The sequence below is a fragment of the Bos indicus genome, chromosome 25 (genome assembly GCF_029378745.1).
Source record: "Bos indicus isolate NIAB-ARS_2022 breed Sahiwal x Tharparkar chromosome 25, NIAB-ARS_B.indTharparkar_mat_pri_1.0, whole genome shotgun sequence".
NCBI lineage: Eukaryota > Metazoa > Chordata > Mammalia > Artiodactyla > Bovidae > Bos > Bos indicus.
The window spans coordinates 36,106,373-36,124,528 of NC_091784.1; the positions used below are offsets into that span (position 1 = coordinate 36,106,373).

At 48.0% G+C, this 18,156-nt stretch overlaps 1 protein-coding gene across 10 annotated transcripts in view; it reads right to left on the bottom strand.

The window, feature by feature from the left end:
• The window catches only part of CUX1 (cut like homeobox 1), a 349,162-nt gene extending 344,289 nt beyond the window's left edge, over positions 1-4,873 (bottom strand). For 6 of the 10 annotated variants that reach the window (XM_019987358.2, XM_070780093.1, XM_070780092.1 and 3 more), the window contains exon 1: positions 2,999-3,341. In XM_019987358.2, coding sequence (XP_019842917.2) covers positions 2,999-3,328 — 330 coding nt within the window. In that variant the 5' untranslated portion in view covers positions 3,329-3,341. Of the gene's footprint in view, positions 1-2,998; positions 3,342-4,621 lie in introns of those variants that run through there. The other 4 variants (XM_070780096.1, XM_070780095.1, XM_070780088.1 and 1 more) reach the window with 4 other exon arrangements.
• Between the last annotated feature and the right edge of the window lie 13,283 nt (positions 4,874-18,156).

The window sequence follows — 18,156 nt, forward strand, 5'->3', positions numbered from 1 at the left end:
ATTAAAGTGGGTTTTTAAATAATTTCTAAAAATACAAGATCCTATATATTTAATGTTTATAGAAACTTTTTGTTATCGCTGTGTTATACAGTCCATCAGATACAACTGTCTTTTAAATCGGTGAAACTGACATGAGGCCAATCATGTGAACTGAAAAAATATGGAAGCACAGGTAGGAATCCGGCCTAGCCCTTGCAGGATTTTTCACACAATGGATTTCTCTTTTTAAAAAATGTACAACTTTTCCTTCAACAATTTTGTCCTCCTTTCATTTCACTGTGGATGTTCCTTGTGCTTTTACAGATGAGCTGAAACACACACGGATTTTTCTACTGGGAGCCTTGGTTTTTCCTCTCAGGATGTGATCCCAGCCTCAGAAGGAGTTTAGACTACTGACTGCTCCAGGTAGATGCAAAGTTGGGGGGTCCCAAGGTACAGCCTGGTGCTTCTGAACAGGGACCCCTTATGCCCCCACCCAGCCTACTTCCCCCAACCCCACCCCAAGCAAACCCTGGTGGGTTTGTTTGAATTGCATACAACAGGGCAGAGGACTTTTGCAACAGTCACTAAAGGTCTTGGGCTCAACTGACTCACCAGACAGCATTTTTAAGGTCAGCTCAGTGGATTGATTAGGAGAGCTATTCCTGAGGACGGGCAATCTGTCCCTTCCCCACTTTCTCATGTCGCTAACTACAGGCAGATGGGGGAAACTGGGGGAAAAGGGAGAAGGGGGCCTCTACGGACCCACCACTGCAAGAGGTGCTGCATAACTTAACCTCTTCCCTGACTTACACTTTTTTAAAAAAGCAAGCAAACATACAACTCCCCCTACCCCCTCCCCCTCAAAAAAAACCTACGCATAGTTTCATAGAGGGGGACAAAAACTTTAATCAACTGATAATGACCCCTTCCCACACACAATCTCTAAGACACTGATATTATTAAGAGAACCAAAAAAACAAAGGCAGCAGCTGTGTGGAGCCCCGTCCCCCATTTGTTTACTCTTTATTTTAAACGGTCCTAGATGAGATACAAATTATAATCAAAATAATATACTTCGTTTGGGGAAGCATCCTGGATGGCTGGTAATGTACACACTTCCTTAACAGGAGAAAACAAAATAAAAGCAACCAGAAAATGGACTTGCAGCAAAAATGAAATTGCTTTCTTCTTTACAAAAAAAAAAAAAAAGAGGAAAACGTTTAAAGGTTACTTCTGCAGAGGTTCCTTAAAGGGAAAGACTAGTCACCATGTAGGAATAATGCTCCGAAGGGAAGCCAGGCACTGGCAAAAAGCTACCCTAACATACAGAGTTACATGAGCTTGTTTTAGAAAAGTGTCCTCTTTCCAAACGTGTATTTAAAAGGCAAATTTATACAATGGTGTTTTTCTTACTTAAAAAAAAAAAAGCCTGGTTTTTACAAGTCTGGGATAGGATAAAAAACTTGTCCAACTAGTCTTAGCAAGGCCAGAGCCCTGAAACTCCCATACCACAAGACTTTGGGACTAAAAAGGAAACAAAATACAGCTCAGTCTGCAGAAACTCTTCCTGGGCACTCACTCCACGACCCAAGGCAGCTTCAAGGCAGACCGAGCAGAGGGCCCAGGGCTCAGCCCCAGGTCCCTGTGTCAAGCGAGGAGCTCCCAATTGGACCCTCAGGGACCCAGTCTCTCTATCCGCAGGTAGCAATACCACCACCCTCACTTGGCTCCGCAGGCAACCTGAGCTCAGGATAAGGGGCTCTGGAAAGACGAGAGGAGTCTGAAACTAATGGATTCTCTCTTCTCAAACTGCAGTTGCCCTGGCTCACTCACTGTCTGTGGGAACAGAGACGACGCTAAACCAGATATCAACTCCAAAGGCCTCTTCAGGGCCCAAAGAAAGAACCACTTTCACCTTCTAGAACATGGGCATCCCATAGGCAATTGAAGGCTTTCAAACAGGTGATGAAGTGGCAATCGAAAACCGTCTAAGGCCAAATCTTCCATCCACCACCAAAAACCAGTAGGCTGCTCAGTAAAGAGAACGAGGCTCAGATAAAGAATTTTTTAAATTCAAGATCAACATCTGAAAGTTCTTGAACATGAACTGACAGGGAAACTTTTCATTAAAGTTATACACCTAAATGCACCCCCCCACCAAGTGCTCCAGTGAAGATGTAACTAATCACCAAGGAGTGGGTGAGGGCATCAAAGAGGTCATAAAATCTAATAACTCCGGAGAAATCGAATCCATCTCCCAAGCAGTTTTTGCCAGGACACTTAAGGAAGAAACCACCTTGGTATTAGACTAGAATGTCACATTTAGGAAGACAAGGGGAAAAAAAAAAAATTAAGGTTTGTCTCCTAAAACTCCACAACGGGTTTTACAGTAAGCTCAGGAATTAAATTATGGTAAAAGGGAGCTATTTTTACTAAAACAGGGTAGACCAATTTATCAAAAATGCCATTCGGCTGTGTTCATTACCTTCAGGAATCTAATTTACACAATAGACACTTCGGAATAATCTATTTTAGTCAATAAACACTCAAACTCCTTTAAGTTTTAATCTTATCGGAAATACATATTTCACATAGTCTTCTTCCTAGTTAAGTGAGAAATTTGAAGAAATTTCATAACGGCCGTGAGTCTGCTTTATCGCTCTTACTACGCAGGCAAGAGCAGAAAACAAGCATATACAATTAAAGTTGTCAGACTCCGTTTACATACGTTTTAATCCAATCCACTGCATTTCATGCAAGTCTGCATCTGGAGTTCATTTCCTTTCCTCCTAAAAGTACTGTAGGTCACTATCACCAGTGCTCCGGGTTAGGAAAGTTCGGCCAAGTTTACCTTCAAGCACACCTTAGAGCTGAGAGCAATAGCTGTCCCACAGGGACGCTGAGGGACCCTCCCCAACCCGGAGCGCCTGGCCGCCCTGGGCCCCTCGAAACCGCAGACACCTCTCCAACCCCCAACGCCAGCGCTCGCTGAGCTTCGGGCCCACACTCAGCTCACCTTCAACTTGGCTCCAGCTACGCACAACATCCACCTGGCAGAGTCCCGGGGCTGTCCAGGAGCCGCCAGCGCGGAGCTGGCAGGTCCCAGGCGGACCCCGAGGGCGCGCTGCTCCCCTGGGTGGGGGGTGGCAGGCAGGAACGCGCTCCCTGGGCACGGCTGCGGCTCGGGAGACGGATGGGGAGCCCCAGCACGATCCCCTCTCGGCGCCTGAGGTTGGGTGCGTGGACCACGGCCCGGCACACCACTGTCCAGTGGGACACCCGGGGCTTTGCTTTCGAGAACACGATCTGGGTAGGCATTTCGGAGCGGACCCGCCGCGCTCTCCATTGCCCACCCACCCCCCTCCACCCGCCGCCGCCGCCGCGGACCCTGCTAGGAGGGCAGGACCTCAGAGGAAAGGGTCCGAGAGGAGCTGATGGGTCACTGGCAGCCGCAGGAAGCCCCGGGCACGGGGCGAAGGCCGCCCGGAGAGGCAGCGGGAGCAAGCGCCCCGGGCCGCGACACACCGCGCACCCAGGCGCAGAGACGGGCCTGCGCTCGGGGAAAGTTGTAGTCCTCCTCCGGCGCCCGCACCCGCGCCCCGGGGGCACCCGACCCCCGGGGTCCGCGTGCCGGGCACCCGCTGCCTCCCGCAAGTTTCCCCGAGCGCCCCTACCCGGGTCCCTGGCCGCGGAGGGGCCAGTCCGTGCCGCTGGTGCAGGCACACAAAAGAGCGGGGCGGCTGCGGGGTCTGCGGGTGGCCCCCCGGGCGCCCGCCCGGACGTAAACAAACCCCGGGGTCCACGCAGGAGGAGCCCCACGCCGGGCGCGGGAGTGGCGGCGCGGTCCCGGCCCGCTGACAGCCCGGAGTGCGGGGCGGGGGGCGGCGGCGGCCGGGGCCCCAGCCAGCCGGGGCCCGGGGAGCGCGGACGCCCGCCCGCCACCCGCCCGCCTGGCCGGAGCCGAGCCGGGCCGCGCCGCCGCCGCCGCCGGTGGCCGCTCTGACCCTCCCCCGAGCCGGCGGCACCACAGCGCCACCAGCCCCAGCTCCGCCGCGCCGGCGGCTCCTCCTGGAGAGGCAGGCGCTTCACCCCCACAGCAACTCCCCACAAACTTTCCCCGGGAATACGGCGGGCCGGGGGGCGCGGGGCGCGCGGCCGGGCGCCGCCGCCGCAGCCGCCGGGCCGCAGCCCCCTCCCGGCGCAGCGTCCGCCGCCGCCGCCCGCCCGCCCGCCAGCCAGCCTCCCGCTCCCCCGGCTCGCGCGCGCGCCCCGCGGGCCGCCGGGGCCGCCCCCTCCCCGGGTCCCGCGGCGGCGGCGGCGCAGGGCCGGGGGGGGGGGGCGCCCCGGGGTGGGGGCCGACACCGGGGGCAGCGGTGGCGGCGGCGGCGGCTCCCGGCGCCATCTTGGGCTGATCGATGAATTGAACAAAGAGGATCAATTTCTGATCAAGCGAGTTATCAATGGGGGCCGGGGAGCGAGAGGGACTTGTCCCCGACTCGGCCCCGCGTTCCCCCGGCACCCCCCTCCTCCCCGCCGCCGCGGCCCCCCGGCGGCCAGGCGGCCCGGGGTCCCCGGGGGAGGCCGCGACCGCCCGCAGCCCCCACCCCCGGGCGAGAGGCCGAGCGAGGAGAAGCCTGACCTGCAGCTGCTGTAAATCAAAGCGCTTCCAATATTGAAACATCGATCCCACATTGGCCGCCATCTTGAGACATATTGAGACGGAGTGAGAGGCTGATAGAGAGGGGGCTGGAGTTCAGGAGCCGCCAGGAGGCAGCAGGCGGGCGGCGCCAAAACCCGGCCTGGAGCCGGCCGCCGCCGCCGCCACGGAGCACGCGGACTCCTCCTCACGGCGCCGCCGCAGCCATGGCGAGCCCGAGCCGGAGCCGGAGCCGGAGCCCGAGGGCGCGGCGGGCCGCCGCCGCCGGGCCCCTCGCGCGCGCGCGCGCGCGCGGCCCCTGTCCGCTCCCCCGCGGCGCCCGCCGCCCGGCCCGCGACCCCCGCCCCTCCCGAGACCCCGGCCCCGGCGGGGCGGCAGCGACGGCCGCCGGCCCGGCCCCGAGGGGGCGCTGGAGGGCGACGGGAGCGGGGCGCCCCCGGGCCCCCAGCGGGAGGCCCCCCGAGCCTGGCTCACCTGGGGCGGTTTTCGGGCGCGCCGGGGGTGGGGCTGGCGGGGGGGGGCGGGGGTCGCAGTCGCCGACTCCGCGCAGCCCCTCCTGGATCCTGGGCAGGGAGCAGGCGGCCGTTTGGTCTGGCGAGCGCCGGCCCCGCGCCGCTTTGCGATCGCCCTCCTGCGGGGCGCTGAGCGCGCGGAGCCGCCGCGACCACCTGCCCAAGCCCCGACCCGGCGAGAACCGGGCCCACGGCCGCGGGGCGGGTACGAGGCGTGCCGGCGGTCGGCGGCCGCACACCCCTCTTGGCTGCGCCCCAGCCGGATTCAGAGACCGAGTCAGCCGGGAACAGCGTTTCACGTTGGGGGATACCGGAGCCGGGAGAAGGCAGCACTGACCCCCCGTTTCGCTGCACCCGTCAGCGTCCCGCACAGTGGCCGCGCGGTAGCCGCGCCGTACCTCACCCCCGGTGGCCAGGGGCCCCAATGGCCCCCACCTGCCCGAGCTGTGCCAGCTTGGGCCACGACAGGAAAAGTCTTGGAGCCCAGTTCTGTATCCCCCCGCACCGCTTCAGCGAAACAGCCCCAGAAACTTCCTGTGGTTCAGACACATCGGTTTGGGTGCAAAAACTTGGAAAGTGTGGGTACACTTAGAAGGAAAAGCATGGTCCCCGGCTTACAGGAATGCTAAAACCCCAAAGTCAATTCTCTTTTGATTTCTTTCTTCGCAGAAACCTGGCAAAAAGCACAAGTTTTATGATCGTCATCTTTAATTGATTACACACACGTGTGAGTTTGAGTTTCTAGTAGGAATACAGTTCTTTTACTCTCTCGCACTTCATTTAACGTGTAATTAGTTAAAACAAATCCCCAAATTCCTTAATCTTGAAAATTATATGTAAATAAAATCTGTAGGGAATACAAAATAAAATATGTAAGCGGGATATAATTGCTTTTCAACTGAGTTCGAAAGTTTTAACGCTGATCGTTGGAGTGAACTCTGCATTTTTGAATGAAGGGACTGGAAATGAAAGTCCCCAGGATTTGGAGAACACACGCGCCCCCAAGTCTGGCACTGGCGACCACGAGCGTCAGTTTCGACAACGCACGACTCCCGAGGTCCGCAAAGGGGGGTTCCCTGGGCGTCTCGGCCGCAGCTTTGACCAGCGGCGGGGGCAGGAAGCAGGTGGGTGGGAGCGCGCGGGCGCCGGGAGCCTCGGCCCTAGATGCAGTGACGCCGCGCCAGGCAGGGCACTGTCGACCCCGGGACGCAGAGGGCCGCCCCGGTGTGGGGCGCCCGAGCCCGCGCGCGGTCGGCCGGCGTCCGCGCTGTAGCTCCGACCGCGCTGCCCGGTAGAGGGCAGCGGCGCCCCGACACTCGCGTCCTCGGGTCCCTGCGCACGTGCCCACCCGCGCGACCCGCGCCTGGCCACGCCCTGTCCCAGAGCCAGGCCCCTGGCGGGAAAAGGCATGGCCACCTCTGGCGACTCCTGTCCCGACGAAATGCCACATCTAAAGATTTCTTGTATCCCACACTTGAGGATACGTCTGCCTTTCCCTCCCATTTGTGCGGTGGCAGACAGTCGAGACCTCGGAATTGCCCTAAAGGTGACTAGACAAATAAAATGTGCAGGGGTTAAAAAAAAAAACACAAAAACCCTCCCGTGGGGAAGGCTCAAGGAAGGATCAGGGAAACGGTTTGGATTTGGTGCAGATGTTCTCAATCTAATTATCGTGTCGATCCCCAGGGTTTGAACCAAAATAAAGTGAAATATATATGACCTGTGTAATACTCCAGAAATACATCTGGTTAGAATTCAAGATTCTGAATCCACGGCAATATTTCAGAAATAAATTTGGATGCGTATTAAATACCCTGGTCACATTTCTGGTAATATTTACGTTATTTAGATGTTAACTGGACTTAGGCAAAAAAACATTACATTGACTGGCCCAGATGTTAAGCTCTATTTAAAATAAAATTTAGATTTCTTCTACCAACGTTTTAAGTTACACAAGGCAAACTGCTCTTTGGGGTGGGAGGGGGAGTTTAGAATAACTTTGCCAGCACCACAACATGTTACCATTTCAAAGGAAAAGCACTATAGATATGTCACTGATCAAAAATTAGCTGACTGAAAGAATCAGCAGAGACCTGAAAAAACTTTTTAAAGAACATTTTACTTTTCTTGAGGATAGACATAGAATAAGAACAACTTAGAGCTAATTTAAAAGGTTAATTTCTTCCTTTTTTTTTTAGATTGACTTTCAACCTCCACATAGTAGATCATGAGGACCTGCTAACATCCAAATATAGTAGATATATAAACTGTGTACTATATAAAATATTCGGAAAGTGGAAAGGTTTTAGGACCTAGAAGTGTATTAGCATCTACAAGAGTAATGGCTATAAGCACCTAGAACGAAGTGTGAGACAATGACAGGCTGGCAAGATAACTGGCCCAGGAAACAAGAAGCATCTTGACTTGAAAACGGTATTACTTAGAATGAAGCACAAGAAAAAACAACCCAGAGACATTGATATTCAGGCTCTCCCTTTAGGGAAAGAAAACTCCCAGTTCCCGAGTATATGACTAATTCACCATCTCAATCTTTCAAAAATCAAGCCCCAAGTAATCAGAAGGGAGGACTGACCAAAATGATGTTTGTTCCTGAAACCTTTAAACAATTACAGTTTCGTACCAGATCAGACAAAGAAATATGACTCCAGAATGCCTAAATTTCTTTTCTGACCCATTTTATCTTGCCTCAGAAAAATTCAGGGGCCATAATGGGGTTGTGATAATACTAATGAATGTAACTTACAGAACATTATAAAACACTTTCAGAAGTTCACACTTTCCTACCCTCCTGGCATTGGCGGACCCTCTTGTCTCCCGACAGCTACATATACTTGATTAAATCAATTAAGGTGAAAATTGGCAAATTCTCTAAAATGCCATATGGGTTGATTATTACTAAATTGGTCCTCCTTTGATAGCCCCAATAAAGGAAAATATATTACCCTGTTTCCTAAAGATTCTAATTTAGTAATCATTCTGATATAGTTAACCTGATTCCTTCAAGGAATTAAACATCAAGAATTTCTTCCAAACTGAAAAATGTCTTACAATGTAGGCCATTATTTAAAAAAAAAAAAAAAAAAAAGCCATTCTCTTTACTCCTCACAAAAGAGTCCCTATCTTCTAAGATCTTATTTATAACAAACTCTTAAAATTAAGTTTCACCTACAAACTTTATCTCCAGAAAAAGTTGGAGAATAGGTTTTAACCCAACTCCAAGAATAATGAAAAAATTCAGAAATCTTGTGTCCCATGGGATAGTTTTAAAAACAAAACTTAAGAGATTCAGTTCTAAAACCTTAATTCACTTTCTGAGTATTTTTGCATTCAAATTAGAAATGGTTTTGAATAGTTTCCAACAAGAAATATTTTGGATAACCAAAGACAATACATAAGGCTAAATGTGTCCTTTATAATTTATTCATAAATAAACATAAAGACATGGCTACTTTTTGATGTCTAGTTAAAAAAAAAAAAAACGAGTCATACTCCTAATAAGTCATATGAGAATCTCAGTTTTACAAATAGAGAAGCTAAAAATGATATCTAGGTATTCATTCAAGTTGACTGAAACTGCAAATGTTTTAAATTTAAGAATATCTCAGTCCAGACAGCAGTGTTGAGACACTTAACTTTGAAAAGGCCTTTTCTTTAAATCAAAAGATTATGAATAACAGAGGGAAATTACAGCATCTTCCTTTTCTCTGGCAACGGCCTTCCAGAACAATTTGGCATGGACTATTGGAATAAATGAAAGAAAGATTCCAGGTTCTTTTTTTTTTTTTTTTTTTTTTTGAAGCTCAAGAAAACCAAACTACTTTTAATTGTTTTGTTTTTTCTAAATAATACTTTATGTTAATTATTTCTGAGTACACGATTCACTGTACTATGTAAATACCCACCAAATAAAAGTACACATTTTGCTACATGTAATTACCTGCAGAGTACATAATTCATCTCTATACGCCAAATGTATGTGTAGTTGTATAATTGTACCAAGAATCTGCCAAACTTGTAAGAACAAACTATAATGATTTCTAAACAGTAGACTCTCCTATTCACCACCCCCTCAGCCCCTCTCTCTGGTGACAGCATTGCTCAGTTCCAAGACCCTTTTTTGGAATCTTCAAAGACTTAATTTCTGGCCCACCACTTAAGTCTGCTTTCCACTTCTGGACAGCATATGTCAATGTCACTAGCTCTAGGTATCTTTCCACACCTCTAATGATTACGTTGTGTTCTCTGCATGTCTCAAACAAAAAGGCTTGCTGTTGGATCTTTCAGATGGAGCTCCATCATATGCTTAGACAATACATTTAGCTTTTCCTGGTGGTTCAGATGGCAAAGAATCTGCCTATAAGGCAGGAGACCTGGGTTTAATCCCCGGGTCAGAAAGATCCTCTGGAGAAAGGAATGGCTACCCAGTCCAGTATTCTTACTTGGAGAACTTCGTGGACAGAGGAGCCTGGAGGGCTACAGTCTATGGGGTCAAAAAGAGTCACACGTGACTGAATCACTAACACAATGGAATCAAGGGCTCACAACCTTGGGACTTCCAACCCTTTAAGAGGGATCCAGGACTCCTCATCACCCCACAAGTTCCCAAAGTCCATCTTACCAGCCACATGGCCCCTGTCTCAGTCTCTTTTTACCAAACTTATGTTCAAATATAAACTTTCTTAAAGTTCAGAGTTTATTAGAATATCACATCTCAATTCCCTTTTTGCCTCTTCTTTCTCATTAGAGGCCCACATATGTGTCATATTACATATTTCCTGTATGCTATTGAAATAAACGCCATCCTGTATGACTCTCACTGATGTCACTGCTGAATCACTAGAAATTAATAGTGTATATCGTCAGTAGTCTGAAAGGCTTGATATATGTCAAGGACTATATAAATATTATTATTATCTTGTTTAATGCAAAGTTCATGTTCTGTGCTAAGGCCCTATATTAATTCCTTTTCTTTCCTCCTGGGAGACATGAACCCTATGCATTCTATTTATACTGACCTTTCCTTATTAATATTGCTTTTAAAATATCAGTTTGCCATCCAATATTTTAAACACACATCCATGTCCCCGGTGCCAGGACTTCTAGGGCAGGGACACGGTTTTTGAAATTCTATTCATGTCATGAAGCAAAATATTGTTTTGTTTCTCTGCAAGATCCTTGATGACACATCTCTGCAGTTGTACTTGGAGTTGAATGAAGATTTGTTTTCTGAAATGTAATTAGATTTTCTTTTGTCATAAGCGTTGTCAGACTGTATATTATTTTTTCCTGGGTAAGTGTGGTTTGTAAGATTTTGAAAACTTGTTCCAGTGGAAAAGAGGGAATCTGATATATCTAGCAAGGAGTAAGAAAGTTTTTTCATTCGCTCATTTACATTAAATATTCGATCTAGTGTCAGCTTTGAGAATCTGTATTAGGATATCTTTAGAGGTTTAGTAGCAGGATCTCACAGGATGTCAGAATTTTGTTTGTTTGTCAGATCGAGGGAAGATGCCAGGAAAGTGGGCCTCTAATCTAGCAATATTTTTTTCTTATGGGAGTATTCACGCACACATAATCTGGAAAGCATACATGTTAAAGCAAAGAATAAAATGCAAATACTTTCATCAAAGAGATTTTTCTGGTAACAAACAAACCAAAAACAACAAAGTGGAGCGACATGAAAGTCCAACCGTACGCTTCTCTGGTGTCTCAGACCGTAAAGAATCTCCCTGCAGTGCAGGACACCCTAGGTCGATCCCTGGGTTGGGAAGATCCCCTGGAGAAGGGAATGGCTATCCATGCCAGTATTCTTGCCTGGAGAATCCCAGGAACAGAGGATCCTAGCAGGCTATAGGCCATGGGGCCTCAAACAGTCGAACATAACTGAGCAACACAGAAATTATTAAATAAATGGTGAAATATTGGGTAGCCACTAAAAATTATGTTTAGTAAAATGTGTAGTGACATGGTGAAACATTTATTATTTAAGAGGAAAATAGGATATACAGTGAGCTCAGTTACAAAGAATAGAATGTTCCATAGACACATAGACTGCTAAAACAACAGTGAGTGTCTCTGGACAATGAATTTATGAGTACATTTTCTTTTCTTTAATATTTCTCTATTTGATATAATTTCTATATAAGCATATAGTACTTTTATAATGTAGGAAATATTAGGATGGTAAAATAAAGGATGGTGAAAAGGCCTGGTATATTGTCTTTCAACAGTAACTTAACTCTAAACTAGAAGAGGTGGCATGATCTAATGATTGCACAGACCACTGAAAACAGAGAGGGAAAGATCCTCTCCTAATTTTGCCACTGAGTCACTCTTTGACTTTGCCTTGGGTTTCCTGCCTGTAAAATGGGAATAATTAATACTTTCTTGTAAAATGCTTTTGCGTTCTCTAAGGAAAGATCATATAAAGGTGCAAAGTGTTATTCTATTATTGCTAATTGAAGTGGATATTAAAAGATAGAGGTGTTTGAGAGAAATTGAAGTCATTATGGTCGAGTGGAGAAAGGGACCACAATTATGAGGCCAGATGCCAAACTGGGGGTGTAGAATTCTGTGTTCTTTAAAAAAGGTTTGAGAGGTGGGGGCAGATAAGGGTTGTACCAGTCATGCTGGGATGTCCACTGTCTCATCACCAATCACAATCTGTTGAGCAAAGCACTGGGTCAGACACTATAAAGAAACACAGAAACAGTGGGAAAGGCCTCTGCCCTTACTTAGAAGCTTACACTTTTGTTGGAAATAGAGCAATAACATGTGGGGAGTAGGGAAGACAACGATTCAACTTAAGCAAAAGACAATACCCAGGGAAGGAACTGATACAAGGCTGACTGCGCCCAGAGCATTAGTTTTGATCTGAGCAATGAACTGAGATTCGTTATCAGTTGACATGAGTGAAAGAGTTCAGAAATGATGGGGTGTTGGACAGGGCAGGATGTAAGACGTGGAAAGAAACAGGGATGGTATGTGGGGTCAGGAGAAGGCACAAGGTAGCCCAGAAGAAAGCTCACAAAAGGAATGGAAACAGCAAGTGGACTGTTTGGCTCGAAGCCCAGGAGGCGGAGAGCAGGCTGGGATCTTAAAGGCTGGCCAAGTGGGACGAAGCTGGCGGCATCTGGGGAGAAGCAAGTGGGAGTCTGCCATTTTGGATGATGAGCCATGGTGCTGCCAAGTGGCATGCTGTTCCAGAGAATGACCCGTTTCCAGGACAAAGTCCGTTTTCAGCTCGTCATCTCCAAAAAGACCTTTACCCTATTGGTAGCATCTAAACAGCAGCATTAAGGAGAAGCAGTTTGCACTGAAGCACATAGCTACATGGTCCTATTGGGCTGAGATCCTGGTGAAAAATGCTTTGACCTTGTGCATGTTATCTAACCTTGTCGAGTCTATCTGCACATGTCAAGCAGAAAATCACATAAAATGTTTCGAGCTCTACCTGCACACGCTAAGCACCCCATAAAAGTCAGTTGTCGTTATTTAATCTCCTTCAACTGCAATATAACCACCTACCCTAACTTTGCTTCTTTGCATTCCTGCTCATATTTTCATACCATTTTACAGACAAGCAGACTGAAGTGAACCCAAAAGAGCACCCAAAAGCTATTTGATGAAGAGGTTGGATTTTTTTTTCAACCAAGCTGCCAAGCACCTGCTTGATTTTCTGATCACCATTTAATGACATGATCCCAGCTGCCCCCTCCCAAATGCCTCTCAGAAGTAATTGATGAGTTTATTTATTTATTCCTACAGCAATTATTTTTGAGGGCCTGCTGTGTGCCAGGTTTGGAGCCTGAGAGTGTTCCTTGCTCCTTGTCCACCTGAGCACCACAAGAAGAAATCCCAAAGTGAGGGGGACCTCCCCATACTGCCCTCCCATCTCTTGCCAGATTGTTGCTGGTTATTAAACAGCTTTCACTTTCCTGACTTTCATTATTCTTGCCACAGAGCTCTGTGATCCTTCAGCCTTCTTTGTTTTGGCAACGTAAGCCCTTATTACCAGAATAAAACCTTTGATAGGCCTGACCTTGGCAAGGACTACCTGGTGTTCTGCTTCCAGGCCTGTTTACCTGGGAATCTTTCATTTTGTGCATCAGAATTGAGACCACAACCACCAACAGCGAAGCAAAGTTTCCAGCTTTCCCAAACGTGCCATGAAATAAAGGCAATCCAAACCTGCAATTGTTCCCGAAGCAATTCTGTTTTGACAACATTTGGGCATGCTATTTTAATCACTGGGGGGAAAGGGGATGCATATGTGAAATTTTTGTAAAGGATTTAAAAAATTACCTAGCCTTTGTTTAGCCTCAGTGAACTATGAACTGTGAAGGTCTTAATTTTGTTCAATAAACTTGTCTTTGTATTCTGTACATGATATTGGATTTATTGGCCCACTGTCCCATCATCAAATGCTTATGCTAGTCTAGAACACATCTTAAGGTATATAAAACTGCAACAGGATGCTTTTCTAGTGTTATCTTGGAGCAGCTAATGGTAGGGAAACATTGGACCACTTTAATAAAAGTAAAGGAAAATATGTGTGTGTGTGCACACGGGCATGTGCACCAAGTTGGAGTTGAGACGGCAAGGTAGCGGATGTAGGTAAAGCCCTGTGAAATACAGCAGCTCCGGCCTTGGTGAGAGTTTACAATCTTGCTGAGAAGACATTAAAAACACACAATTGGTTCCATCTTGCAGGTTATTGGATAGGCGCAGGAAAATAGTCTCTGGTGGAGGTAAAGTCCCCGAAAACCCCAACCATACGATGGTGTATTGCTACTCATGAGACATCAGGGTCCAAGGCACCCAGCCCCACTCTGCCTCAGTCCTGTACCTCTATTAGACATCGTTTGCCTCTGGGGAATTTTGAGGTCCTACCTCCCCCAAATGAAACACATGTATGGGAACTCTTGGGAGGGGATGAGAGAGCCATGCAGAGCATCCTATTATCTACTGATGTCCTGAGGGTGGAAAGGCCAGATTGAAAGTCACAAGCCTGGAAGAGTCACCTTTGCCTGTGAAACCGTCTAATAACAACAATCATTATCCATCCGGCATCTGCCCTCTGTCCTGTCCAACACACGGCTTTATCTTTGATCCCCAAGCAGGTGTGCAAAGCAAGAAGCCTTCTCCCCCTTTTACATGTAAGAAGATGCTCCGTCACACCTGAGCCCCAAATTGGTCACAACTTACCTGGAAGGTCGGACAGGTCGCCTCTCTTCCACCCCTTCAGGAAGTGCCCGGTATTACCTGCCCAGGATGGGTTCCCTCCATCTTACCTTGCAGCAGCCCGCTCGCCAGTAGTCCTTCCCGGGGGAGCTATCGTCTCCAGACATTTCTCTGCAGCAGTGAAGGCTCCAGACACCCTGGTCCAGGGCATCTATAATAAAGATCGATCACCTGACCTTGGTCTTGAATGAGTCATCGATTGCAAACAGACAGACTATGGGCAGAGTCAAAAGTCCCCCTTAAGTACAAGAAGACAGGATGTTTGGCAATCTAAACAGTTGGAGAAGGGTATGTTTCCCTAGTCATCATTGGGAATCTCCTTGCTAATTGCCCAGGGTTCTGACTTCCTCACTTTCGGGGAGTCTGGTCTAATGGACTGTCTGGGGAAGGATCTGATTAACAATCCCATTCCGGCTTCGAGTCTGGCTGGGAGGGTGGGGTCCTGGATACTCTATCAGAGTTGAAGGCGTGCAGTTTAGTAAAGTGATTACAAGTCATTCCAAGTTCGGTATCTTCCCCTCTCTCCTTCCAAAATTTAATGCTGACTCGTGAGTGGGAGGTGGGATTAGTTTACACAAGCTCCGCTCATCCGATAGCTTTTTATTACCAACCGAGTCGAACCAGGTGGTGGGGTTTGGTTTTGTTTTCTTTTGAAACAGCTCTGCATTTTACCGTTGAGCCGGTCGCCTTCCCCCAACACCTTTGGATGCTATGTTTTCCTTCAAAAACAGGCTCCTAAGTGGAGGGGGGGCGGCGGAAAGGAATGATCGCTGGCAACACCCCCCCCCCGCCCCCTCCCCTCCCCGCTCCTGTCCTCTGTAGCCTGGTCTATTTAAGACGTTGTCTTCAAATAAACCCTGCCCCAGTTTCCCTGAGGGCCGCCTCTTCCCCTTCTGCCCTCGGCCGAGCTCATTTGATACCAGCTCAAGAATCTTGTAGCTTCTCGCCTTTCCATTCCCAGCGGAATCTGTTATTCAGCACTTCAAAGAGGAGACTTGTTTGCACCTCTTGTTTCAAACAATAGACCAAATTTCCTGCCGCTGCTTCTCTTAAAAACTGCTTCTCTTGAGCTCCCTGGAACAATTGCAGCGACCGCTATTCAGAGGAGCAGAAAAGTGAAACCCCTCACCCACCCTCCTCAGTGGAGATCCGGCCAAGGGGCAGAGAAGGTCACGGGCATGGACTTCAGACGGGACAGACCTGTGTGCAAACCCTAGGCTCTGTAGCTTCGTAGCTAGGCGAGTAGCTGAGCTGCTTACTTAACCTCTCTGAGCCTCCGTGTCCCCTCCTGGATTATCTGAATCAAAACTAACCCATCCTATAGGGTGAAAGAAGGACTGATGCTGAAGCTGAAGCTCCAAAACTCTGGCCACCTGATGCAAAGAGCTGACACATTGGAAAACACCGTGATGCTGGGGAAGATTGAGGGCAGAGAAGGGGGAGACAGAGGATGAGATAGTTGGATGGCATCCACAGGCTCAATGGACATGAATTTGAGCAAACTCCAGGAGATAGTGAAGGACAGGGAAGCCTGGTGCGCTGCAGTCCATGGTGTCTCGAAGAGTCGGACACGACTTAGCAATTAAACAACAATGATAAATCCCACAAGTCTGTGGTGAACAACAGATGAAGTGATGTACTGACTTCTGCCTCACGATGGAAGTTAAAAGCACATTCCCAGGCTGCCCGGATCCAAATCCTAATTCCTACATGTTCTTTCTCTATGTCCTTGGACCTACACTGCTTAAATGCTGTGCCTGTTCCTCCTTAGCCATGAAAGAAAAGAATTATTGTACCTACTGTGTAGGATTGAAGAATTAATTAATACACTGAAAGTATTAGACATGGGCACAGACATCACTCAGTAAAGTGTTATGCTTCCTCTTCCTTATTCCTCACTCCAGAAGGGAATTTTTGGCTCCCCTCTCCCCTGACAACTCCATTTTATACTTTTCTGTCTCTAACTTTTTCCTAGCTATCACAGTGTTTGTTCGCCAGCTCCACGTTGTAGAATGTTCACAGCCCACTGGGAGTAAGAGACTTGTCTACACTTTCTTGTTCCGGGAGTACGGTTTCTGTTGAATTTCAAGATGATCAAAATGCCTGAGGAGTGGGTCCACAGCACTGCAGATTAAAGGGGGAAAACTATTCTGAATGATGCTGCAGTGGTAGACACACGCCCTTATGCACATCTCAAAACGCAACAAATACATAACACAAAGAATGAACCCTGGGTAGGGGGAGGGATAAATTAGGAGTTTGGGATTAATGTATACACACCACCATGTATAAAACAGATAACCAACAAGGACCTACTGTATAGTATAGGGTCGTATACTCAATATCTTGTAATACCCTATAAGAGAAGAGAACGTGAAAAAAAAAAATATATATATATATATATCGGGCTTTCCTGGTGGCTCCGTATTAAACAAATGCTTGCCAACACAGGAGACATGGGTTTGATCCTTGAGTTGGGAAGGTCCTCTGGAGGAGGAAATGGCAATCCACTCCAGTATTCTTGCCTGGAGAACCCCATGGACAGAGGGGCCTGGCGGGCTACAGTCCACAGGGTCACAGAAAGTCATTCACGACTGAAGAGATTTAGTCCGAGTGTGCACATGCACACAGATATATATACACATGTATAACTGATAACACACTAATGTACACCTGAAGCAAATCCACAGCATAAATCAATATGTATGTGCTCAGTCACTCAGTCACGTCCCACTCTTTGTGGCCCCATGGACTGTAGCCCACCAGGCTCCTCTGCTCGTGGAATTTTCCAGGCAAGAACACTGGAGCGGGGTGCCATTTCCTACTCCAGAGGATCTTCCTTAACCAGGGATCGAACTCGAGTCTCTTGCATTGGCAGAAGGATTTTTCTTTTTACTACTAGCGCCACCTGGGAAGCCCCCAAATCAACTCTATTTCAAGAAAAATTTTTAAATAATAATGATTTCTTTAAAACAAAGAGTGAACCCTAATGTAAACTGTGAACTTTAGTTAATAATCGCACACCAATAAGAGTCATTAATTGTAACAAATGTACCATAATAACACAAAATGTTAATGGGATTCCTAACATGGGAACTTCTGTACTATCTGCCCAGTATTTCTGCGTATCTAATACTATCCTAAGAACTCCTTGGTGGTCCAGTGGTTAGGACTCGGTGCTTTCACTGCCATGGGCCAGGGTTTGATCCGTGGTCGGGGAACTAAGGTCCTCTGAGACCAACAGTGCAGTCAAAAAATTAAAAAACAAACAAACAAACAAACCCTGTTCTAAAGTGTATTTTTTTAAAAAGTAAAGAAAGTGCTCTTACGTGCCCCTGGCCTTCCTAACATACTGACAAATAATGAGTCGCAGCCAGGAAGTGACAGCTTCTCTTCTTGGAGGACCTGAAATTAACAACTGTTATCTTGTTTTCAAGTCATATGCTAATGATCCACAATGAGCCAGCTTTATCCCTGGAGGTAGTGAACCAAACAGAAGACCTTCTCAGGCCCAGCCAGGAATCTCTGGATCAAGGTTCCTTCAATACCTCGAAAGTTCTGGGGTAAATAGTACTGGGAGTGGATGGCCCTTGTCTCCTTGTCTCCCAGTTCATAGAGGAGGAAGGACCATCTGTCATTTTCCACCATCCTTCCCTCCCATCCCCACTATGCTGCTGCTGCTGCTGCTAAGTCACTTCAGTCGTGTCCGACTCTGTGCGACCCCATAGACGGCAGCCCACC